The sequence below is a fragment of the Vombatus ursinus genome, unplaced genomic scaffold, assembly GCF_900497805.2.
Source record: "Vombatus ursinus unplaced genomic scaffold, bare-nosed wombat genome assembly UNPS02014816.1, whole genome shotgun sequence".
Classification (NCBI taxonomy): Eukaryota; Metazoa; Chordata; class Mammalia; order Diprotodontia; family Vombatidae; genus Vombatus; species Vombatus ursinus.
Window position 1 is genome coordinate 4,563,242 of NW_020954594.1, and position 19,314 is coordinate 4,582,555.

The 19,314-nt window shown below is 37.4% G+C and overlaps 1 protein-coding gene across 2 annotated transcripts in view; it reads right to left on the reverse strand.

The window, feature by feature from the left end:
- The window catches only part of ARHGEF12 (Rho guanine nucleotide exchange factor 12), a 176,939-nt gene that overhangs the window by 47,557 nt on the left and 110,068 nt on the right, over positions 1-19,314 (reverse strand). For both annotated transcript variants that reach the window (XM_027835496.1, XM_027835495.1), the window contains 5 exons: positions 13,740-13,918; positions 13,164-13,241; positions 12,842-12,961; positions 10,837-10,977; positions 7,577-7,651 (listed from right to left, as the gene is read on the reverse strand). In XM_027835496.1, coding sequence (XP_027691297.1) covers positions 7,577-7,651; positions 10,837-10,977; positions 12,842-12,961; positions 13,164-13,241; positions 13,740-13,918 — 593 coding nt within the window. The remainder of the gene's footprint in view (positions 1-7,576; positions 7,652-10,836; positions 10,978-12,841; positions 12,962-13,163; positions 13,242-13,739; positions 13,919-19,314) is intronic.

The following is a 19,314-nucleotide window of genomic DNA, read 5'->3' on the forward strand; positions in this document are numbered from 1 at the left end:
TATCCGTTTAGCTGCTTAGTGAAATAATTCAATGTTATACCAACCTTAATTTGAACCTTTATCCTATTACTAATTATACCTTGCTAAACCTCGATCCTGGATCAATCCCACAATCCACTACCTTCAGTCCTATCCACATGATGCTGAACAGAGCTGGAGAAAATGCACACACACGCATGTGCACACACACACACTCAAAACACACAACACACACACACACACACACTCCAGTCCAGTTCTGTCTGGGTCCATTAAAAAATTGTTACTTAATCTCAACTGAACCTTAACTTCAGCAAGGAAATCCTTTTATAACTCCTGAATGAGTCATTCAGCTACTCATCAGAGTAGCTATTCAAAACCTTTTCACCCTTCCTCAAACCTCTCAAGGTATCCCCTTCCCTCATGCCTCATACATCACTGAAAAAATTGAGACTGTTTGCTAAGAGTTCTCTCTTCTACCCTCTTCCTCATTTCATATCACTCATATGTCTTCTCCCATACCCCCATCACACCATTTCATTTGAAGAGGTGGTCACCTCTCTACAACAAGTGATCCCATTCCACCCCATCTTTTGCTACCGATTGCCTTCTCATCCCTATCCTCTCACTACCTACTGGCCACTTCCCTGTTGCCTACAGAACACATCTCTGCTTCCTTTATCCTTTAAAAAACAACAACAACAAAAGCCCCTTACTTGATGGATTATCCCTAGTAGCTATTACATCCCTCCCTTTTCATAGCTAACCTCCTTGAAAAAGACATCTACAATCGCCGTCTCCACTTCTCCAGCTCTTCTAAAACCTCTGTAGTCTAGCATCCAATCTCATCATTCAACTGAAACTGCTCTCCAAAGCTACCAATGATCTCTTATTTGCCAAATCTAAGTCTTTTCTCAACCCTCAACCTTTTTAACCATTCTGAAAGCTTTGACATTGTCAATCACTCACTTCTGGATGTTCTCTCCTCTTCAGGAGTTTTGCAACACTGCTTTCTCTTGGTTCTTTTGCTACCTTTCTGATCACACCTTTTCAGTCTCTTCCACTGTATTTTTATTCAAGTCACAACCAGTAACTGTGGCTATCTCCCTAGGTTCCCATTCGTGGAGCCTCTTGTTTTGTCCTTGTTCTCCTGCTGAGATAGTACACCTGATGATCTCATCAGCTCCTCAGTTAGGATCTGTAGGCAAATCCAGCCCTAAGCTCCAGTCTCACATTACCAACTGCCTCTGGGACATCTCAGACAGACAACTTAAATTTGATATGTCCAAAACTGAAATTGTTATCTTTCACTAAAATCTCTCCACTCTTTCAAACTTCCTTATTACTCAGAACTTACTACTACCATACTCCCAGTGACCTAGGTCTGCAATCTTGGCATAATCTTTGATTCTCACACTCGCTCCACATATTCAAGCTGTTGCTAAATCTTGCTGTTTCTATCTTCACAACATCTTGATTACGCCTCCTTCACTCCACTCACATAGCTACGACTGACAGAGGCTCTCGCTGCTTCCTGCCCAGACTACTGCAATGGCCTGTTTCAGTGCATGAAGCTCCCTACCTCAAGTCTCTCCCAAATCAAACCTATTCTCTGCTCAGCCATCAAAATGATCTTACTAAAGAACAAGACTGACTATGTCACCCTCCATTCAATATTTTCTAGTGGCCCTATTATTTCCAGGATCAATATATTTGATCCTATTTTTAGCTTTTAAAGTACTTCACAAACTGGTCTCTTCCTACCTATTCAGTCTTCTTACACTTTACTCCCCTCCATACATTCTACAATCCATCCACATGAGCCTGGTTCCACACATACCTCATTTCCCAACTCACTGCCTTTTCTTCATGCCTCACATGCTCTCCTTCCTCATTTCTACCTCCCAGCTTCCTTCAAGACTTGACTCAGATTTCATCTTTTACATTAAGTCTCTTCCTTCCCCTCCCTCCCTAGCACCTCCACTGCTAGTACCTTTCTTCTGAGATTATCTCCCATTTACAGTGTGTATGTATGTATGTATGTATATGTGTGTATGTACATAGTTATTTTATGTTGTCTTCCTTATTGGAACATGAGCTCCTTGAAGGCAAGGACCAATTTTCTGCCTATGTATCCCCAGTGCTTGGTACATAACATGCACTTAATAAATACTTGTTGCTGTTAATGATAATAAGGATGATTGTGTGCTGATTGGATAATGTTCCATGAAAGCAAACATGTTTGAACTGGGCCTTCACAGACAAGTAGACTTGCTACAGGCAGAAATGGGGGGTGGGAACATTTTGGGCAGAAGAAACAACATATTCAAAGATGTGGAAGGGGGAAAGCTCACGGTAAATTTAAGGCAAATCAAGAAGATTAGTTGGGCTCAGAGGCCTGTAGATTTAGAGATTTTTCTACAGTATTATCTATAGTTCCATTTAAGTCAACTAATCAAACCCTCCTTCTACAGATGAGGAAACAGAGGAATGAGGTAACGTGACCAAGGTCACACAGTTAGATGGCAGGGCTGAATTCAAATTTAGATATTCTCTCTCTCTCTCCCTCCCTCTCTCTCTCCCTCCCTCCCTCCCTCTCTCCCTCCCTCCCTCCCTCTCTCCCTCCCTCCCTCCCTCTCTCTCTCTCTCTCTCTCTCTCTAAGCCAAAGACAAGATTTATTTAAGATCTGCCATACTGGCCAGACTCTTAAGGAATCGGAACATTTGTGAGCTATAAGAATCTGAGCCTCAGCTACATTTTAAGAATCTCAGCCCCTTAATGGAGGCCAGATAGATCTTATATACAGAAAAACTGTGAGAGTGATCTAGGAGTGGCCAAGTAGTTTGGGGTGACGGGAGGAGGGGTCTGGGAGAAGGGGTATCTTGATGGGAGTGGCCAGTAAGCTGGGGTGACTGGAGGAGGGGTCTAGGCAGGATCAAGGGTGGGAAGTGGAGGGGTAACAGAATTGGAGATTAGTCTTAGTCTATTAAGGAAAGGCCAGTTGATAGGATTATAGCCTCAGGCTACAGACTTCCTTGATCAAGTAAGAGAATTCAAAGACAGTCCAAGGGTTTTCTAGGGCTCATAGATAAGTGGGACCCAAATTCTTTTTGAGGTGAGAGGCAAAGGTCTCAGCTTGGGCCCGGACCATGTCATTCCCCCCTCAAACAAATGGGACCCAAATTCTTTTGGGGTAAGGGGCAAAGGTCTAGCAAGGCTCAGATTCTCATAATCTAGCCAATAGTTCACAGCGTTCTGATTCCTTAAGAGTCTGGCCAATATGGTGGATGTTCTAATAAACCTTGTCTTTGGCTGAAAGAAGGCTTGGGTAGAATCCATTAAGGCAGAATCCACGTGTTGTGATTTTGGGGTTCCAGCACCCCTAAACCTCAACATATGGTTCCCTGACTGGGAAAAACTGCCTAATCCCAAGCTCTTCTCTAGCCAAGACTGGAAGGTATGGAAGCCTCTCCCCTCTCCCCAATCTCTTTCTTGCCCTGCAGTTGGGGTCACACTCCAAGCACCTAGGAAGGCCTGGAGGTGCCTTTTGGGCAGACAGTTATGAGGCTGTCTTGAACTTGGCTCTCAGGCTCTTAGTTCACTGGCTTGGTTCAAGGCCATGGACCTGAGCACACCTTAGAGGACAAGACAGACGCCCTATCTGGAAGCATATGCGCAATTCTGTAAATTCTCTCTGCGCTAGGGAATTGGGGAAGACTGCCCGTGCTTTTTGGTTCTTTGAGGCTTACTTATTCCTTTCCCTCTACATCCCCGGATCTTCCTTCATGGAGGATACAAGGAAAAGTTAGAACAGCTAAAAATATCTTAGCAGATTCTAGAGGTTTTTGTGATCACACCTCCTTACAACCCTTGTCACTCCCTTCTCCCACTCCTTTCCCTTGAGTCAAGAGGGTATCTTTGTTAATCCCTCTCATAGAAGAAAGTTCCACCCTTCCCCCCTCACCTTCGAATTTGCCCTCCTACATCTGGCGAAAGGAAGGAGGGGGGAGCAGTAGCTACAGCATGGGCCCCACTGGCAATGGCCTTGGGCCCTGGGGCAACCTTTGCCTGGAAGCATCACTCAGGTTCAGCACATCCTGCTCACCCCCCACCCCTACCTCTACCCCAGTGGCCCTGGGGACAGAGGGAAGGGGGATGGGTCAAGGTAAAGAAACTAGTCTCTGAACTTTTGTAAGCATGCTCTTTTAAAGTTGCTGTTTTAACTGTTAATGATGAGACGTTGATTCTCTGCATAAAATAATTTAGAAATGCATTTAACAAAATTGAAGTCACCTGACTGGTAATGGATTTGTTTCAAGTTTCAAATTGGTGAACTTTTTGTATCAGTTACATCAAGCAACTTTTTATAATTTGGTTACTGCTAAAACAATTTGGCTATTGTTAGTTATTGTCTTAATGTGTAAACTTGCCAAAAAGCTTGTTTGGGTTATGACTTGCTAAGAATTCTGCAAGTATATAGAAATAAATAATCTCTGATGACTAGCTTTTTACACCAGGACAAATTTAAATTTGAGATGTCAATCTTGGATTTTTTTTTCCTAAGCTGTGATTAGTGAAACACTGAGATAAAAGCTCATGGTACCATAAATTATTTTATTTTGAGTTGTCTTATGGATCATAATAATCCACAGATTATCAATGATTCACCATCTGAGAGAAATGCCACAAGCTACTCAGGGAGAATGTAATACTACTGGGAAGTCAACATCGGGAAAAGATGAGAGGACAATTATAGTCTCAGTCTAAGATGGGATCTCCTGACTCAGTTTCCCCATTATATTCCTCTGAAAAGGAATGTTACCCACCTGGCTATTCCTGAGTCTGGCTATGAGGTGGATCTGATACAGCATGGTTGGCAAATTTCTATAGTCAGAGCAAATAGACAGCAAATGATATAAGCACAATGCAAGTGTGTGAGATCTTGCTATTTTGACCTGAATGTGTAGTCATTCAATACCCCCAAAAAACTGAAATTAAGTCAGTAACATCTTCAGTTTGGTTTGGGGAGGGAAATTTCAGTGATAACTGAAGTGAAAGTCAGTCTCTTGGCAAATTCCTTTGTGTAACTATTGACCAGGGGTGGAAAACTCCTACCTGCAAAAGTGTTACTTAAACTTTTGAAAAAGTAACAGGTCAAATGTAAATGATTTTAATGGGGCTCTTACACTTTTACTTCTCCCTATATCTGGGCCCTGCAATCTTTTCTGTCAGATTTGTGTCTTCCAGACTACAGAATTCATCTACAGCTGGAGTAAACAGCAGGTACTAACCAATGTCCCCTCAATATCCTCTGGATGCAGTCTGTGCTCCACTCAACCCTCTCTTTTGGACCCCCCTTCAAGGCAGGGACAGCTCTATGTCCCCTGCCAGCAGGAAGCAGTTTCAGAAGCCAAGACCTTCGCCCCTTGCCCCAAGAGAATTTGGGTCCCATTTGTTTGAGGGGGATATGATGGGGTATGGGTCCCAAGCCAAACCTAGATCTTCTGATGCCAAATTCACAGCTCTTCCCACTGTACCAAGAATAGAAGATAAGGTTGAAAATATATAGTGGAGACAACCTTAGGAGGGCTCTCAAATGTTAAACTGAGGCTATTTTATAGGGAATGGGGAACCAATAAATATTTCTGAGCAGAGAAACAACATAACTTAATGCAGCATTTATAAAGCATCTACTAAGTTTAGGGCATCAATAATAACATTAATTCCATGTGTCATAGAAGATGAAATATTCTGGAAGGCAGACATGAGGAAAGGGCACATTATAGACAAGGGGGGATAGCTGTGTGGATGTAGAAGACAACATATTTAAAAATATAGAGCACATAAAGGGGAATAATGTGAAATAAAATTGGGAGGGGAGATTGCAGTCATGTAGGAGAAGGCCAGTTAGCATAATGTTAGACTAAAATATTTTTATTTTATAGTATAAGCAATAGGAAATGCCTGAAAGTCTTTGAACAGGAAGTTGTGCTGTCATACATATGCCTTAGGACAATTCTGCTGGCAAAAGATAGATTAAAGTGGGGAGAAAGTGGGGAAAAAGAACAAAGTAAAAAGTGTACAGCAGAGAACAAAAGAAAACCTACAAGGAAGAAAAGAAAAGATGGATAGCTTTCAATATAATGAGCAGTATTTCATATCTAGCCTTTCTTGAAATGGAAAGTTATTGCTATATATTCTGAAGCCTCTCCTACTTTCTGCTGTGCACATAACATTTTGTTCTTTTCTTATTTTATATTTAGGTTTAACACTTAAGTTTATAATATGTTTCTTTTTCTTTTCTTATTATGTATTAAAGTTTTAGTCTAAAATAAAAAATAAAAAAGATTAGAGAAGAGAAAGGGAGTTTGTTGGTATGAAGACTGGGAGGTTAGTATAATCATTCAGGCTAAAAGTGGTAAGAGTTTAAAATGAAGTAGTAGCAGTATAACGTGGAAAGTAAAATTTCAAAATGATAATTTAGGAAGATAATTTGCTTATTTTTTCAAGTATTCATTAAATCATGATTTTCATATGTGGCTTGTGGAAATAACAACATAATATCAAGTGATTTCATATACACTAACTACCTTAAGACTTACTACTTTACATTCATATTCTGTAGTTCCTGTTTCCATTTTCAATTGGGAGAAATGCAAATGAATAAGGTATATTTCCTGCCCTCAAAGAACTTACAAAATCTAGAGTGGAGTGGGTTTTTTCTTGGGGGCAGGGAGTAAAGGGTACATAAAATTATACCTACAGAATGGATGTGAGATGATAAGAGCCTGAAATGGGGTGTTCTGTAGTGGGAAGGATAAAAAAAAAAAGCACAAATTAAAAGCAGAAATTAACAGGAATTGGCTACTGATCTGATGAAGAAGTAAAAAAGATTTTGAGTCTGAGTGACTAAGAAAATGATCTTTGATCATTGATGGAAGTCAGGAAAAGAAACACTTTAGTTGTGTGTGGGGTGCTGGGTGAGTGAATGAGTAATGATTTCAGTTTCATGTATTATGAGTTTCAGATACTGGCAGCATAAGCCAGTGAAAATATATAGCAGTCAGTTAAAACACAGAACTAGAGTAGTGAAGAGAGGTCAGGACCAAAGATATAAATCTGGGTGTCCTCTGCACAGAAACTATAATTGAAGCTAGAGAAGTAGATTCACATATGGATAATGGAGAGGTTGATGTGATTTGTTGTTCCTCTATGTATACTGTAATGGCATGCATTAACTCTTCCTAAAACATCAGTTGTTATTTTTACTACCTGCTTTAACCTTTAGTGTCTAATATTTCAAATGAAATTCAGTTGAAAGAATAGAAATTAGGATGCAGTTCTGGCTATCTAACTTCCTTGATTTTATTGCTGATTAGAGGAATAGTCCTCATATTGCTAGTCATTTAATATTTTTATATACTACTCTTGGTTATAATTCTTTATTTCAAAACACTAATCAAATTTAACTTTAAAAATAATCAAAATATTTAAAAATCTTAATTTGTATATTTTACATAAATCTCAGAGTTTATTTCACTTAAGCATAGAAAACATTAACAGAAAGCACTAATATAGCATGGGCTACATACTCACATTATCTGGCATCATCTCACTTTTCTCTGGGCTTTCTTCTAAATAAATTCTTTCCTTCAAGCCACCTCTGGGACTCTACCAAAAAAAAAAAAAAAAAAGTAAAAATCATTGTGTTTCAGTAGACCCATCAAAAATGAATCAGGGGGAAAAAAAAAACCTTTGAGTCATAACCAAAGTAAATCTTCTACCTGCTTCAAAATTACTGAATAACGATAAAGAAAAACAGATGACAAAATATGTGCACAAACAACCAATATGCACATGGGCACAAGGAAGACTAAAGTTGTAGAACTGAGAAATATGAAGGATGTGGCACCAGCAAGACAATCTCATAGAGTATCAGGAGACTCCAGTAGCCATGAAAGCTTTTTGCAGTTCTTTCACTTTCCAAACTAAAATAACAATTAAATTTCAATATGGAGGCAGTATTAATCTTCCATACATTTAAGCATAAAATTAGCCTCTTTACTTGGTCAAATTTAAATGTCTCACTGAAGTTTAAAGTTTACCTATTCAAGAGTCTTATCAACATCTTTCAAAAAGAAATGCTCAAATTTCATTTGCATAGTATTCAAAAGTCTTGGATGATCCTTAATAAAGCTTCCTAAATCACCTCTAAGTTTACCCTTAATGTAATGTCTACCCTTCTAGCCCAAAGCCCGTGATCTAAATCAAAGTTTTTTGGATGGGAAAAAGTTGTTTGAAAAGAAAGAAAACTATTTATTGAGTCTCTTTAAAGATGATGAATATTATAGACCTGCTAATTATTAAAAGCTATCTATTTTTTTAAAGGCCATCTATCAATACCTAGCTTTATCCTAATCTACTGCTTTTTTGGGGAAAAAAGTATACAACGAAATAAAGGTCAAATATCATTAGAAATGTTTTAGTCTCAGTGAAATTCATTTTAATGAATCCACGAAATAAAACACATTATTTTCACAGCTGAGTCACTATGAATATGGCAACACCATAACAGTAATGTGTAGAGAAGCGTATACCAGATGGAAAATTTGCAGGTTCAGTTTTAGTCCAGCATTTTCCATCAGATAGATCTCTAACTATGAACAAGTCACTTAATCTCTTTAAGTCTCAATTTCCTTATGTATAAAATAACAGAAGGATGCTACAAGATCCCCAATATCCTTTCTAGCTTTAAATTCTATACAATTCAAAAATATAATTCCTTAAGGCAAAATGAATTAACATATGAAAAGTGCTCTACACAGAGAAGAGGAAAGAAGGTGCTATCATTCACACAACTTCAGTTCCTATCTTCCCCATACTCCAAGATTTTGATTTTTTTGTTTATTTGTTTGGGGGTGGCTGGATGAAGTAGGAGGTTAGGTGGTTGGAATATCTGACAAGAGGAAGGATGTTGTTGTGGTAGTATCAGTCTTTTCCTATTCTTTGTGACCCAATTTGGGGTTTTCTTGGCAAAGATACTGGAGTAGCTTGCCATTTTCTTCTCCAGCTCACTTTGCAGATGAGAAAACTGAGGCACACAGGGTAAGTGATGTGCCCAGGGTCACACAAATAGCAAGAGTCTGATGGCAGACTTGAACTCAGGAAGATGAGTCTTCCTGAATCCCACCCAGTGCTCTATCCACTGCACCACTTAGCTTCCCCAAAGAAGAATAAGAAGAGATAAAAAGTTAATTGTGGATCAAACAAAAGAACATAGCTCTTTCTTCACTCACTTTGAACATGAATTAATGAGTATGAAATGCTACAAAAACTGCCAAGAATTAAGTAGAATGATATACTTGGGGGTTCAGAAGATCCAAATTCAAATTTTACCTCTAATACTTAACTACCTCTCTGACCCTAGGAAAGTCATTTAACCTTTTAGCCTCACTTTCTTCATTTGTAAAATATAAAGGTTGGAGTAGATGGCTTCTAAGGCTGCTTCCAGTTCTAAATTGGTAACTCTAACATACACACATACACACACACACACACATATGTGTGTGTGTGTATATATATATATATTATTTTGATGGGGGTGAGAAAATGGTAGAATGCTAAATACAGTAACTATTGAGCAAGACTGAAGAAAGCATTTGCTAAAATAAATTTACGGTTGTAGATCAAAAATGCATGTACTATCTCAGCTGGACATGAAAATAATTTCATCATATAGAATAATACATTACAGTGATTATCACTATTCTGGCAATTTATCTGTATTCTTTTCAGTTGTCAAACTTGCAATGTCCTCAGAGGATGGGGTGAATGACTAGTTAGTCTATTACTTCCGTCTATTCCTTAAAGAGAATGTAATTTGGACCAACCCAATGATGTCACAAAACTTTACAGAATCTTCTTATTAATATACTGACAGAAGAAAAAGATTTAAGATTCAAACTTACAGCTCCTTTTTAATAATCTGGTAAATATTCATGTGTAGTTGACAACAGAGAGATTAATGAAGAAACGTCTATTGATAGTCATAACCTAATAATTGAAGTATATCTAGTAATACTGGGACTTTTACTCTCAGCAGTGGCAGTCTGCCCTATGATTCAGGTCTGAGTCACTGACCACAAATGGAATATTAACATGCTTTTATAAGATATCAGCAAATGACCTCCTGGTTCAGTAAGAAAGCAATGATACTACTGACTTCTCTATGCAGTAACAAGATGCTTATTGGAAAATTCCATCCTGTTGAAAGAAATGTAATTAGGTATACATGGGAAAAAGTTAGCTCCAAAACCTAAAGTCACAATACAATATTGCATTTCAGATTTTTGCTCATAATACTGTTCTGTTAGAAGATAATGGTGGTGTTGATAAGCAAGAAATAATTGTGTAAATAATAAGAAGAGAATATAAAAAAGGACTGAGCTCAGAGCCAGGAAACCTGAAGTCATAGGATTACAGATTTAGAGATGGAAGGGACCTTAGTGGTCATGTAGTTTAATGCTTACATTTTGCAGATGGAAGAACTGAAGCAGGCCCATAAAAGTAAAATTACTTACTGAAGTTCATTTTCAGAGGTAAGTGGGAAATCCAGATCCTCTGTCTCCAAAACTAAAGTTTTCTGATAATCTTAGCTTTTATGAGCATCATTTTCTTCACTTGTAAAACAAGGATGTTGGACTGGATAATATCTAAATCCCTTTCCAGATTTAACATCTAAACATCTACTATGACCTATTATCAATCAAATAAGTAAATACAAATTTTTAAAAGCAAAACAAAAAAGAAGATGTGCAGAAGAATAATGATTAAAGTTTGAAATATTTAATACTTACGTCTGCAATGTCACTATTGGGTCGAGAACCATCTCCACTGCTATAATCAATTCTGCCCAACCCATCACCACTGTCTGCTTCTACTTCACTGAGTAGAAGGGAGTCACCAGAAGTCTTGCTGGATATAACTACAGCTCCATCCTAAAAATAGATTTTAAAATATATCTATATATCTATATATAGATATATAGATATAAAGGTGCAGGGAGCAGCCAAAAGTAAAGAGTCATATTACACTCCAGAAGGTGAAGCTCTGCAAAGAGTGAACACTCAACAAATGTTTGCTGTAGTTGTTATTGTACATATAAATACATATAAAACAATGGAAGATTTTAAAACAAAAAAACTTATTAATGACTACTGTGATTTTGAAAGAAGACATCTATGAAGAAGGGTAAAATATCACTTCAGTTAAAGTGACTGCAGGTTGAAGGTACAAATGCAACATAGAGACACAGTGACCTATAAATCTGTGAAGATATTGTGTGATATACTTTTTTCATCCATTAGTTTTTGTCCCTTGGGATTTAAATTACTACACTGTAGCTTCTAGTTAGTCAACTCCCCAACTTCAAATGAGATAATATTTGTGAAGCACTTAGCACAGTGCCTGGCATGTAGAAGGAGTTACAAAAATGCTTATTAGCTTCTCTTTCCTCCTTCATAGTTTAATTGAGTTACAAACTTTTAGATATCATTCTATAAACAAACAACCACAAAGGGCACAGACCACATTTTTGGACAGATATATAAACCCCGAGTATGTTGTCCATTACCTACAAATTATAGAAAAATAAAATGCTATCAAGGCTTCAGGGAATAGTGGAAAGAGCAATAGATTTGGAGCCAGTAGACTTGGGTTTGAATCCTGGATCAATTACTTTTTACCTCATGTCATTTAACTTCTCAAGATCTCAGTTTCCCTATACGTAATATAAAGGAGCTGGACAGTGATTCTGAAGGTTCTAATTTTAATTTCTATGATTTAGGGAATCCAGTCCATTCACACTATCAGAGGAACTAAATCTATATCAATCAGCTGTTTGATCTCAGGCAAGTAACAGTTCCTTCAAGTCTCAGTTTATCTATCTGTAAAATAAGGGTGTTAGAGTAGATGATCAATCTCACCTCTTTGAACAGAGATGTCTACATAGAGATTTTCAGTGTGTGATGAAAGCATCACTGAGGAGTCAAAGGACAATCATCACAAATGAACCAATGTGAATATAGGGACAGTTTTTTTCTCCCTCCAACCTCATGCAAATACTAGGTACAACTTATTGCTTTAAGATGGAAAACTGGAAGAGGCAGCAAGGTGGTTCAGCAGAGAGAGTGCCAGGCCTTGAGTCAGGAAGACCTGAGTTAAAATCTGGCCTCAGACAAAGATTTAGTTATATGTCCTTGGGCAAGTCAGTTAAAGCCTAACTCAGTTTTCCCACCTCGAAAATGGGGATAATAATGGCATCTATCTCTCAGAGTTGTTGTGAAGACCAAATCTCTGGCATACCATAAGTGTCATACAAATGTTAGTTATTATTATTAATGTTTAGATTTGAATACTATAGAACTAGCTTAAAAATATTTGCCACCACAAATGCTTGGCTATTTTTTGAGTACGACATCATCTCTATTACTTCTACCAACAATATCAACTTTAAATGGAATCTATTAAAACCACAGAAGATATAATCATCTCATTTTGAGGGAACACATGTGGTATACCTTAATACTCCTTAGTAGTATATCAAATAAGAAAAAAAAATCGGTTAACTTCTTTGAAAATTATTATTTTTTAAAAGGCACACAATTGGGAAATACCAAATACCTCAGAGTTCAATCTGACACCTAGTCATCCACATTTCTGTAATTTCCTACACAGTGCTTCCTGCAAGAAGATAAGTTCACAGGAATATATGATTTTCTTTAGAGTTATCTGTTAGCTCCCTTGAAATATTTCTCAAAAGGAAACCTGAAAGGTTGAAGAGCATTCAAATAATGGAATTACCTGAGCAGAGCCTGTTGCTTTGGATAACTGCTCCTGCAACTGAGGGATGTGTTTCTTGGCCTCCTGGATCTCCTTAAGCAATCGTTGAGCAGGTGTGCGGCTGTAATCTTCTTGCAACAACTGGCAAATTATAAAAAATATTCTGTTAATCACCAAAGCCTAGACCAGCACAGCAAAGGCTACTCACTGTTCTTGTGAGTGTACTGGCTAATATTATTAACGTCCTACTGACCGGGACTGTTACAGTGACATTTCAGCTCTCAACTCTCTTTACAATATTTCCTTTTCTGACCTCTTCGTGGTCCCATTTCTAATTTAGTACCTGTAGCCGTTCCTGCTCTTTCTGCAGCATCTTCCTTAGAATCTCTACTTTCTGGTTGTGAACCACATTGTTTTCTTCCTGAAAAACAAGAAACAAAAGATGAAAAAGTCAAGCTAAAAAATGAATTTTAAAAGACGGACAACTCTGTGCCTTTGTTCAATTTATCAATAATAACTGAAATTCCTCTATTCTAGGCTGTTCTAGGGATTCCCATTTGCACAGAACCACAGCTGTGTCACTTTTTAAAGCTGAATGATCAGAAGGGAATTTCTGACTTTCCATATCTTATACTATATTTGGTTCTTAGAAATATTAGCCATTAATAGCACTGATTGGAAATAGGCAAGAAATGTAAAAGTTTCCCTTGCTCAATTTGGCTAGTGCATTTTGATCATTTGTTATCCCGCTGATTTCTCATTTCCTGAACCATCTAACAGGTTAAATTATATGGTAGTTTTCCAAAATCTAAATTTTTAATGCACACTATGCTCTCTACTTCAACCCAGAAATTTTAAGATAAAACATCAGATGTCATTATATGGCTAGGCTCTTTCCAAGACTTTTTCTGATTCTTACTCCCATCAACACTGGGCTGGTGATTCTCTCCGTATTTCCAGATGTTCCAGGTGAATGGGGGGATGTCATGATGGGAGACATATGTCCAAAGGCTGCTGGCTCCACTTCAGAATCAGCTAATGGAATCTGGGGCGACCCAGGTGGGCGTCCCTGAACAGTGAGAGCTACATAGGAACCCGCTAAAAAGGAAAGTGGGAAAAACAGGAGTAGGAAAAGGGAGGAGAAAAAAAGGAGAAAATAATATTGATATGGAATTTTTGATAATCACAGAAGCTTTACAATCAAATAATTAAGACCTAGAAGGAATTACTTAAGTCATCTAATCTAAATCTCTCATTTTCTAGGGGAGAACACTGAAGAAGCTTAGCCACATTAAGTGAATGGTCTAATATCACACAATTACATAGTGGCAAAGCAGATATTAAAACCCAGGTCTCTTGCCTCCCAGTACAGTGCTCCGTTTTATCACATTTCTTCATACATACAGTCAAGTAGAAAAATGAACATTTTTATTTCTCAGGTCTGAAAGGACTTGCTACAGCAGAAGATATTATAATCTATTAATCATCTCTAAAAAAGGGGGGCTCTGTAATCTCTTAACTCTTAGAGAGTAAATAATATGTTCTAGATAATAAATTAAACTCTGAGACCAGCTGAAATCAAAAAAGACTAAAAATCATACACAGAAGAGTTAGGGAATTTCAAACACTATTGTCTCTGTTCAAAGATTAAGCCATTAAAAACTTCAGACTTCACAAGTCTTATTCTGATGTCTTATGTTGCAGAAGTTTCCCTGGGTTCTTGAAAGGTATCAGCAGAAGCCTCAGAAGGTTCAATCAAGCCAAAGAGACTTTGAGTACAGTGCCAGAAAAGGACTGTGTGTGCTGAGGACCATCCCAGCTAAGTATAAAAGGACTTTTCACTGGGAGGATGACAAGAAGCTGATAAATTATTTGACCATGGAAACCCATAAAGCAGACATCAATACAAAACAGTTCTGTCTTGTGCTGTTCCTTTTTGTTTCTACAATGAAGATATTAGAGTGACAAGAAAAGGACACACAGGAAACCAAGGATCATCTATCTGGCTTTTTTACCTTCTACTAACATTAATTGTTGGTATTTTAAGTGTGAGATCTTCATCTAATCAGTTGTTCACTAGGCATTTATTAAGAACCTACTAAGTGCTAGGTACTGTGCTAGGTATACAAAAATTATCAATGAGCTAAGAACTGAACCACACACATACTGACATTATCATAAGAAATGAAAACCAAAAGACAAAACAAGTTGCAGCTATATGGGGATATGGTTTATAGATTCTCTTTAGAGGGGTAATAAAAGAACTGATGGGGTTAGTTTCATCATGTTTCATCATCTAAAGGCAACATGAAATATTTCATGGGATACTTGTCACTTTTCTCTAGAGAACTGACAAAGAGTTGAGCAAAAGGTTCAGTCATGAAACCATTTGCAATTTGTGTCAACATTCACTGTGAAGGAAAAGAGAATTCTAAAGAAAACTTGACCTGATCCTGCAAACCAAGTAAACATATATCTTGATACCCTGGGAATTTAATGTAAATGTGGGCACAGTATAAAACAGAGAAAAAATATGTTGGAAAGTATGGTTTCCGATTAAGAAATAAAAGAGGGTAAAGGTTTGTATGTTAATTAGAAACCTCAGAACTATGTATCACAAATGTCTACTTCATAAAGAGAGCTAGATACAGTAAATGCTAAAGGAGAGAGGCAGCTGAGATGCTAGAAAGAACACTGACCATGTAGTCAGAGAACCCGTGTTCAAATCGTACTTTTGACATTAACTATGGGACTTTGGGCAATTCACTTAACCCCTCGAGGCTTCAGTTTCCTCCCTGACAAAGAGAGGGCTGGATCAGATGGCCTCTGAGGTCCCTTCTAGGTCTAGATATATGATACTTTAAAAATATTGCCGAGAAAATGAAGTCAACTATTTCTTAGTACTTATCTTAGAACTTATATCTTATAACGAGCCAGTTAGAGTGACTGGCTACCAGTGTAGAAGTCATTCTAGAATCAACTGTGTATACAATGAGATCTACTGGTTAGAAGTATGGTCAAATTAGTACCAAATTAGAAGAAAAAATGAAGACACAGTGTATCTTTGCAATTACATCTTCAACTGTTAACTTTGAAAAGTGTGAAATAGATAATAGATTAGAGGATTATATATTTGGAGCTGGAAAGGACCTTTCCAACCAATCTGGCATAACCCTGCCATTTTAGAGAGGAAGAAACTGAGAACCAGAATGATTAAGTGGCTTGCCCAAGGTCATACAGGTAGTAAAAAGCAGAGTTAGGATTCAAATTCAGGTCCTCCAACTCCAAAGCAAATACTATTTCTACTACCACACTCTCAATTCCTTCTTGAATTCTAGAGTTTCGGGCTCAGAGAGGTTAAGGGACTTATCCATGGTCACACTGCTAAAAGTTGGAGGTGGTATTTGAGCCCAGGTTTCTCCTAATTCCAACACTGCCTCTCAAATGACTGAGGTGTACAGAATACAAGATCTGATTGCCAAAAAGTATTCGTCTTGGTGGAATAAAATTCAGCTTTAAAGCTTTCCTGCAAAAGAATGTCTCTTATGCAAATGACAGATCATATATGATTCCTTGATGAATGAGAACACACAGATAATCTTTATCAATGATCCTGTTTATCAATACCAAATAATGCTTAACATATGAACACATATGCCAATAAATATTGTTACTATTGTAATGGAGGATGTCCTATATAAAGTCCAAATGCAAGAGTATCTCTCTATATAACAGTGTTCTTCACATATTGCTTTCCACAGATATTATTTGCTGTTCAGTTGTATCTGACTCTTCGTGACCCCATTTGGGATTTTCTTGGCAAAGATAATGAAGCAATTTGCCATTTATTTCTCCAGGTCATTTTATAGATGAGACAACTGAAGCAAACAGAATTAAGTGATTTGCCCAAGATCACAAAGCTAATAAGTGTCTGAGGGTGAATTTGAATATAAGTCTTCCTGACTCTAGGCCCAGCACTCTATTCACTGTGCCATGTGGCTGCCCATTCAGAGAGTGTGTTAATTATATCAAGGTATGGACCATTATTTAGAGCCTCCAGAATGAGATCCATGGGCCCTTAAGAGACTAGCTAAGCATTCCATATAGGAAAAAACAAGCAGATGAAGAATGAACATTTTCAGTTTATGCCTTATAGTTAAATGGACAGCCTTTTTTTTTTTTTTTTTTTTAGTAAATCAGTGTGTGTAATTACACACCACACAAATACATGCCTATGTACAGACATGCTTGTGTACACACACACATACGCATGCACGCAGCTGGTCAGTGAGCTATGCCCAGAAATGAAAAGGAAGAATAGGCCAAACCACATTTGGAAAGCTGAATAGCATAGTCAATGATTACAATGACCCCAAGTAGCTCTCTCTTGTCAAATACATCTATTTAACACCAATGTACTCTTCAGTGACATTAAATGCTATTATTTGTGAAATTTCAGGAGGACCAAATTTTAAGGTGACCCAAAGATCAATGGGAAGACATATGTTGGATTTAAGGAGTACAGGATATATCACCCACAAAGACACATGCAAAAATGTGATATAAAGACATCTGCTAAGACATATATAACTGGGAAAGGAAGTGGTCAGTCATTTAGTAACACATAAGAGATAGGTAATGCAAGTGTTGTACGGGCCTCCATGAAATATTAAACACACAATACAGGCTTCTCTCTACCCAGAATTACGGACTGATTCTTTATTGAGAATTTATGCAAAGACATGGAAAAGAATCACACTGAAAAAGAAGACATGAATAGGTTGTGATCAGCACCAGTGGAGAGAGTACCCACACAGATGAAACTACATATCAAAGTACCAAATTAGGTAGGGTTCCTAAATTCTGGAAGACAGTGAACCAATTCTAAACGATTTTTATAAACTGGGGAAATGGTCTCACAAAACGGGTAAGAAACACAACAGAGAAACACAAGGTGGTATACTCAGGACCAAAAGGAAAATAAAGGATGGGAAAATAGTAGTTAGGCATCAGTAGAGCAGAAAAAGATCTTGGGAGAAAAGATATGATCTGAATGAATTAGCTAAATAAATCAACGACTCATTTATTTGGTATTTCTGGGGAATGTCATATTTCCACATAAATGTATCTTAAAGGTAACCAATAGTTACTAAGTTGTAATTTTTTAATTGCCATTTTATAGGAATATTTCTAAAATATTCTAAACTTCTCTGTTATCTTCTTGTGTGCAGTACATTATTTAAATTTTTCTTTGTAATTCAGTATCTGACACGTAACTTCCCTGCTCAAGAAGCTTCACTGGCTCCTTTTCACTTCTGAGACACAACAAAATTTGTTTGATTTGGCTTTTAAAGGCCCTGACAATCTGGATCCCATCTTCCAGTCCAACTTTATTGCACATTATTCTCCTTCATGTATTTATCCAAACCAGCTATTGTCTATTACATACTCATTCCATTTCCCATCTCCATAGCTTTGTACAGGGAGTTCCACAAGCTTAGAATGCACTTGCTCCTCATTCCTGCCTTTCTATAGTTGCAGGGTTTTTGGGTTTTGTTTTTTTGTTTTTTTGTTTTTTTTGTATCCTTGCTCTTTGTTAGGCACTACCTGTCACTACTTAATCCTCTTGGTGTGCCAGATTCTTTTGTTTACAATTTTGACAGGACTAAGTTATATACAAAACATACAGGCACCTATAGCTCCTCTCCAAAGTAGGGGGAATTTCCAACCCTTACCCATCCCTTTCTCTTCCTACCTTTCTAATCTGATGCTTTTGATCTGCTAAGAGCTGGAAAATAATTTGTTCTGCTTAGAATTATGTCAAAGCAAGCAGGATCTGAGTAAACAGCTGCACTATAATTAAAATGTATAAGCTACTTTATAGCATGTATCTTGGTTGCTCAGAGACCACTTTTGCTCAAGTCCTCTTTCTCAGATGACTTTTGGAAAGATGAAACTTTAAGTTAAGAGAGGCATTACCTACAGTTTCACTATGAAAAAAGTTGTAGTGTCTAGTTTTAGTTAATATACTTATAAAATGATGTGAAGACGATCAGGAGAAAAGTGATAAAAGGGATAGAAAGCAGGGACTGTGAGAAAAAAAAATAAAAGGAATTAGGCCTATTTGGCTTTAAGAAAAGGCAGCTATGAAGGTACTCAGTAAGATTTTGTAGTGCAAAGAGTCCAGATCTGGAAGCCAGGAGACCCAATACTAGCTTTGCTACTTGCTCTATCACCTTAGATCAGGTGTTAAACTCAGCCTGAAAATTCCAAGTATGGGAACCATGTTAAAATGTAATTCAGAAATGTTTAACAAAATAAAATTTAAAAATACAATACAGATAATGTTAATTTGTGGTTTTCTAAGTCAATATATGGCCAGCAGGGATCCATTTCTATGTGAGTTTGGCACCACTGGCTTAGACAATTGACTTCAACTCTCTTACCCTCAATTTTCTCATCTATAAAATAAGGGCATCAGACTAGGAACACTT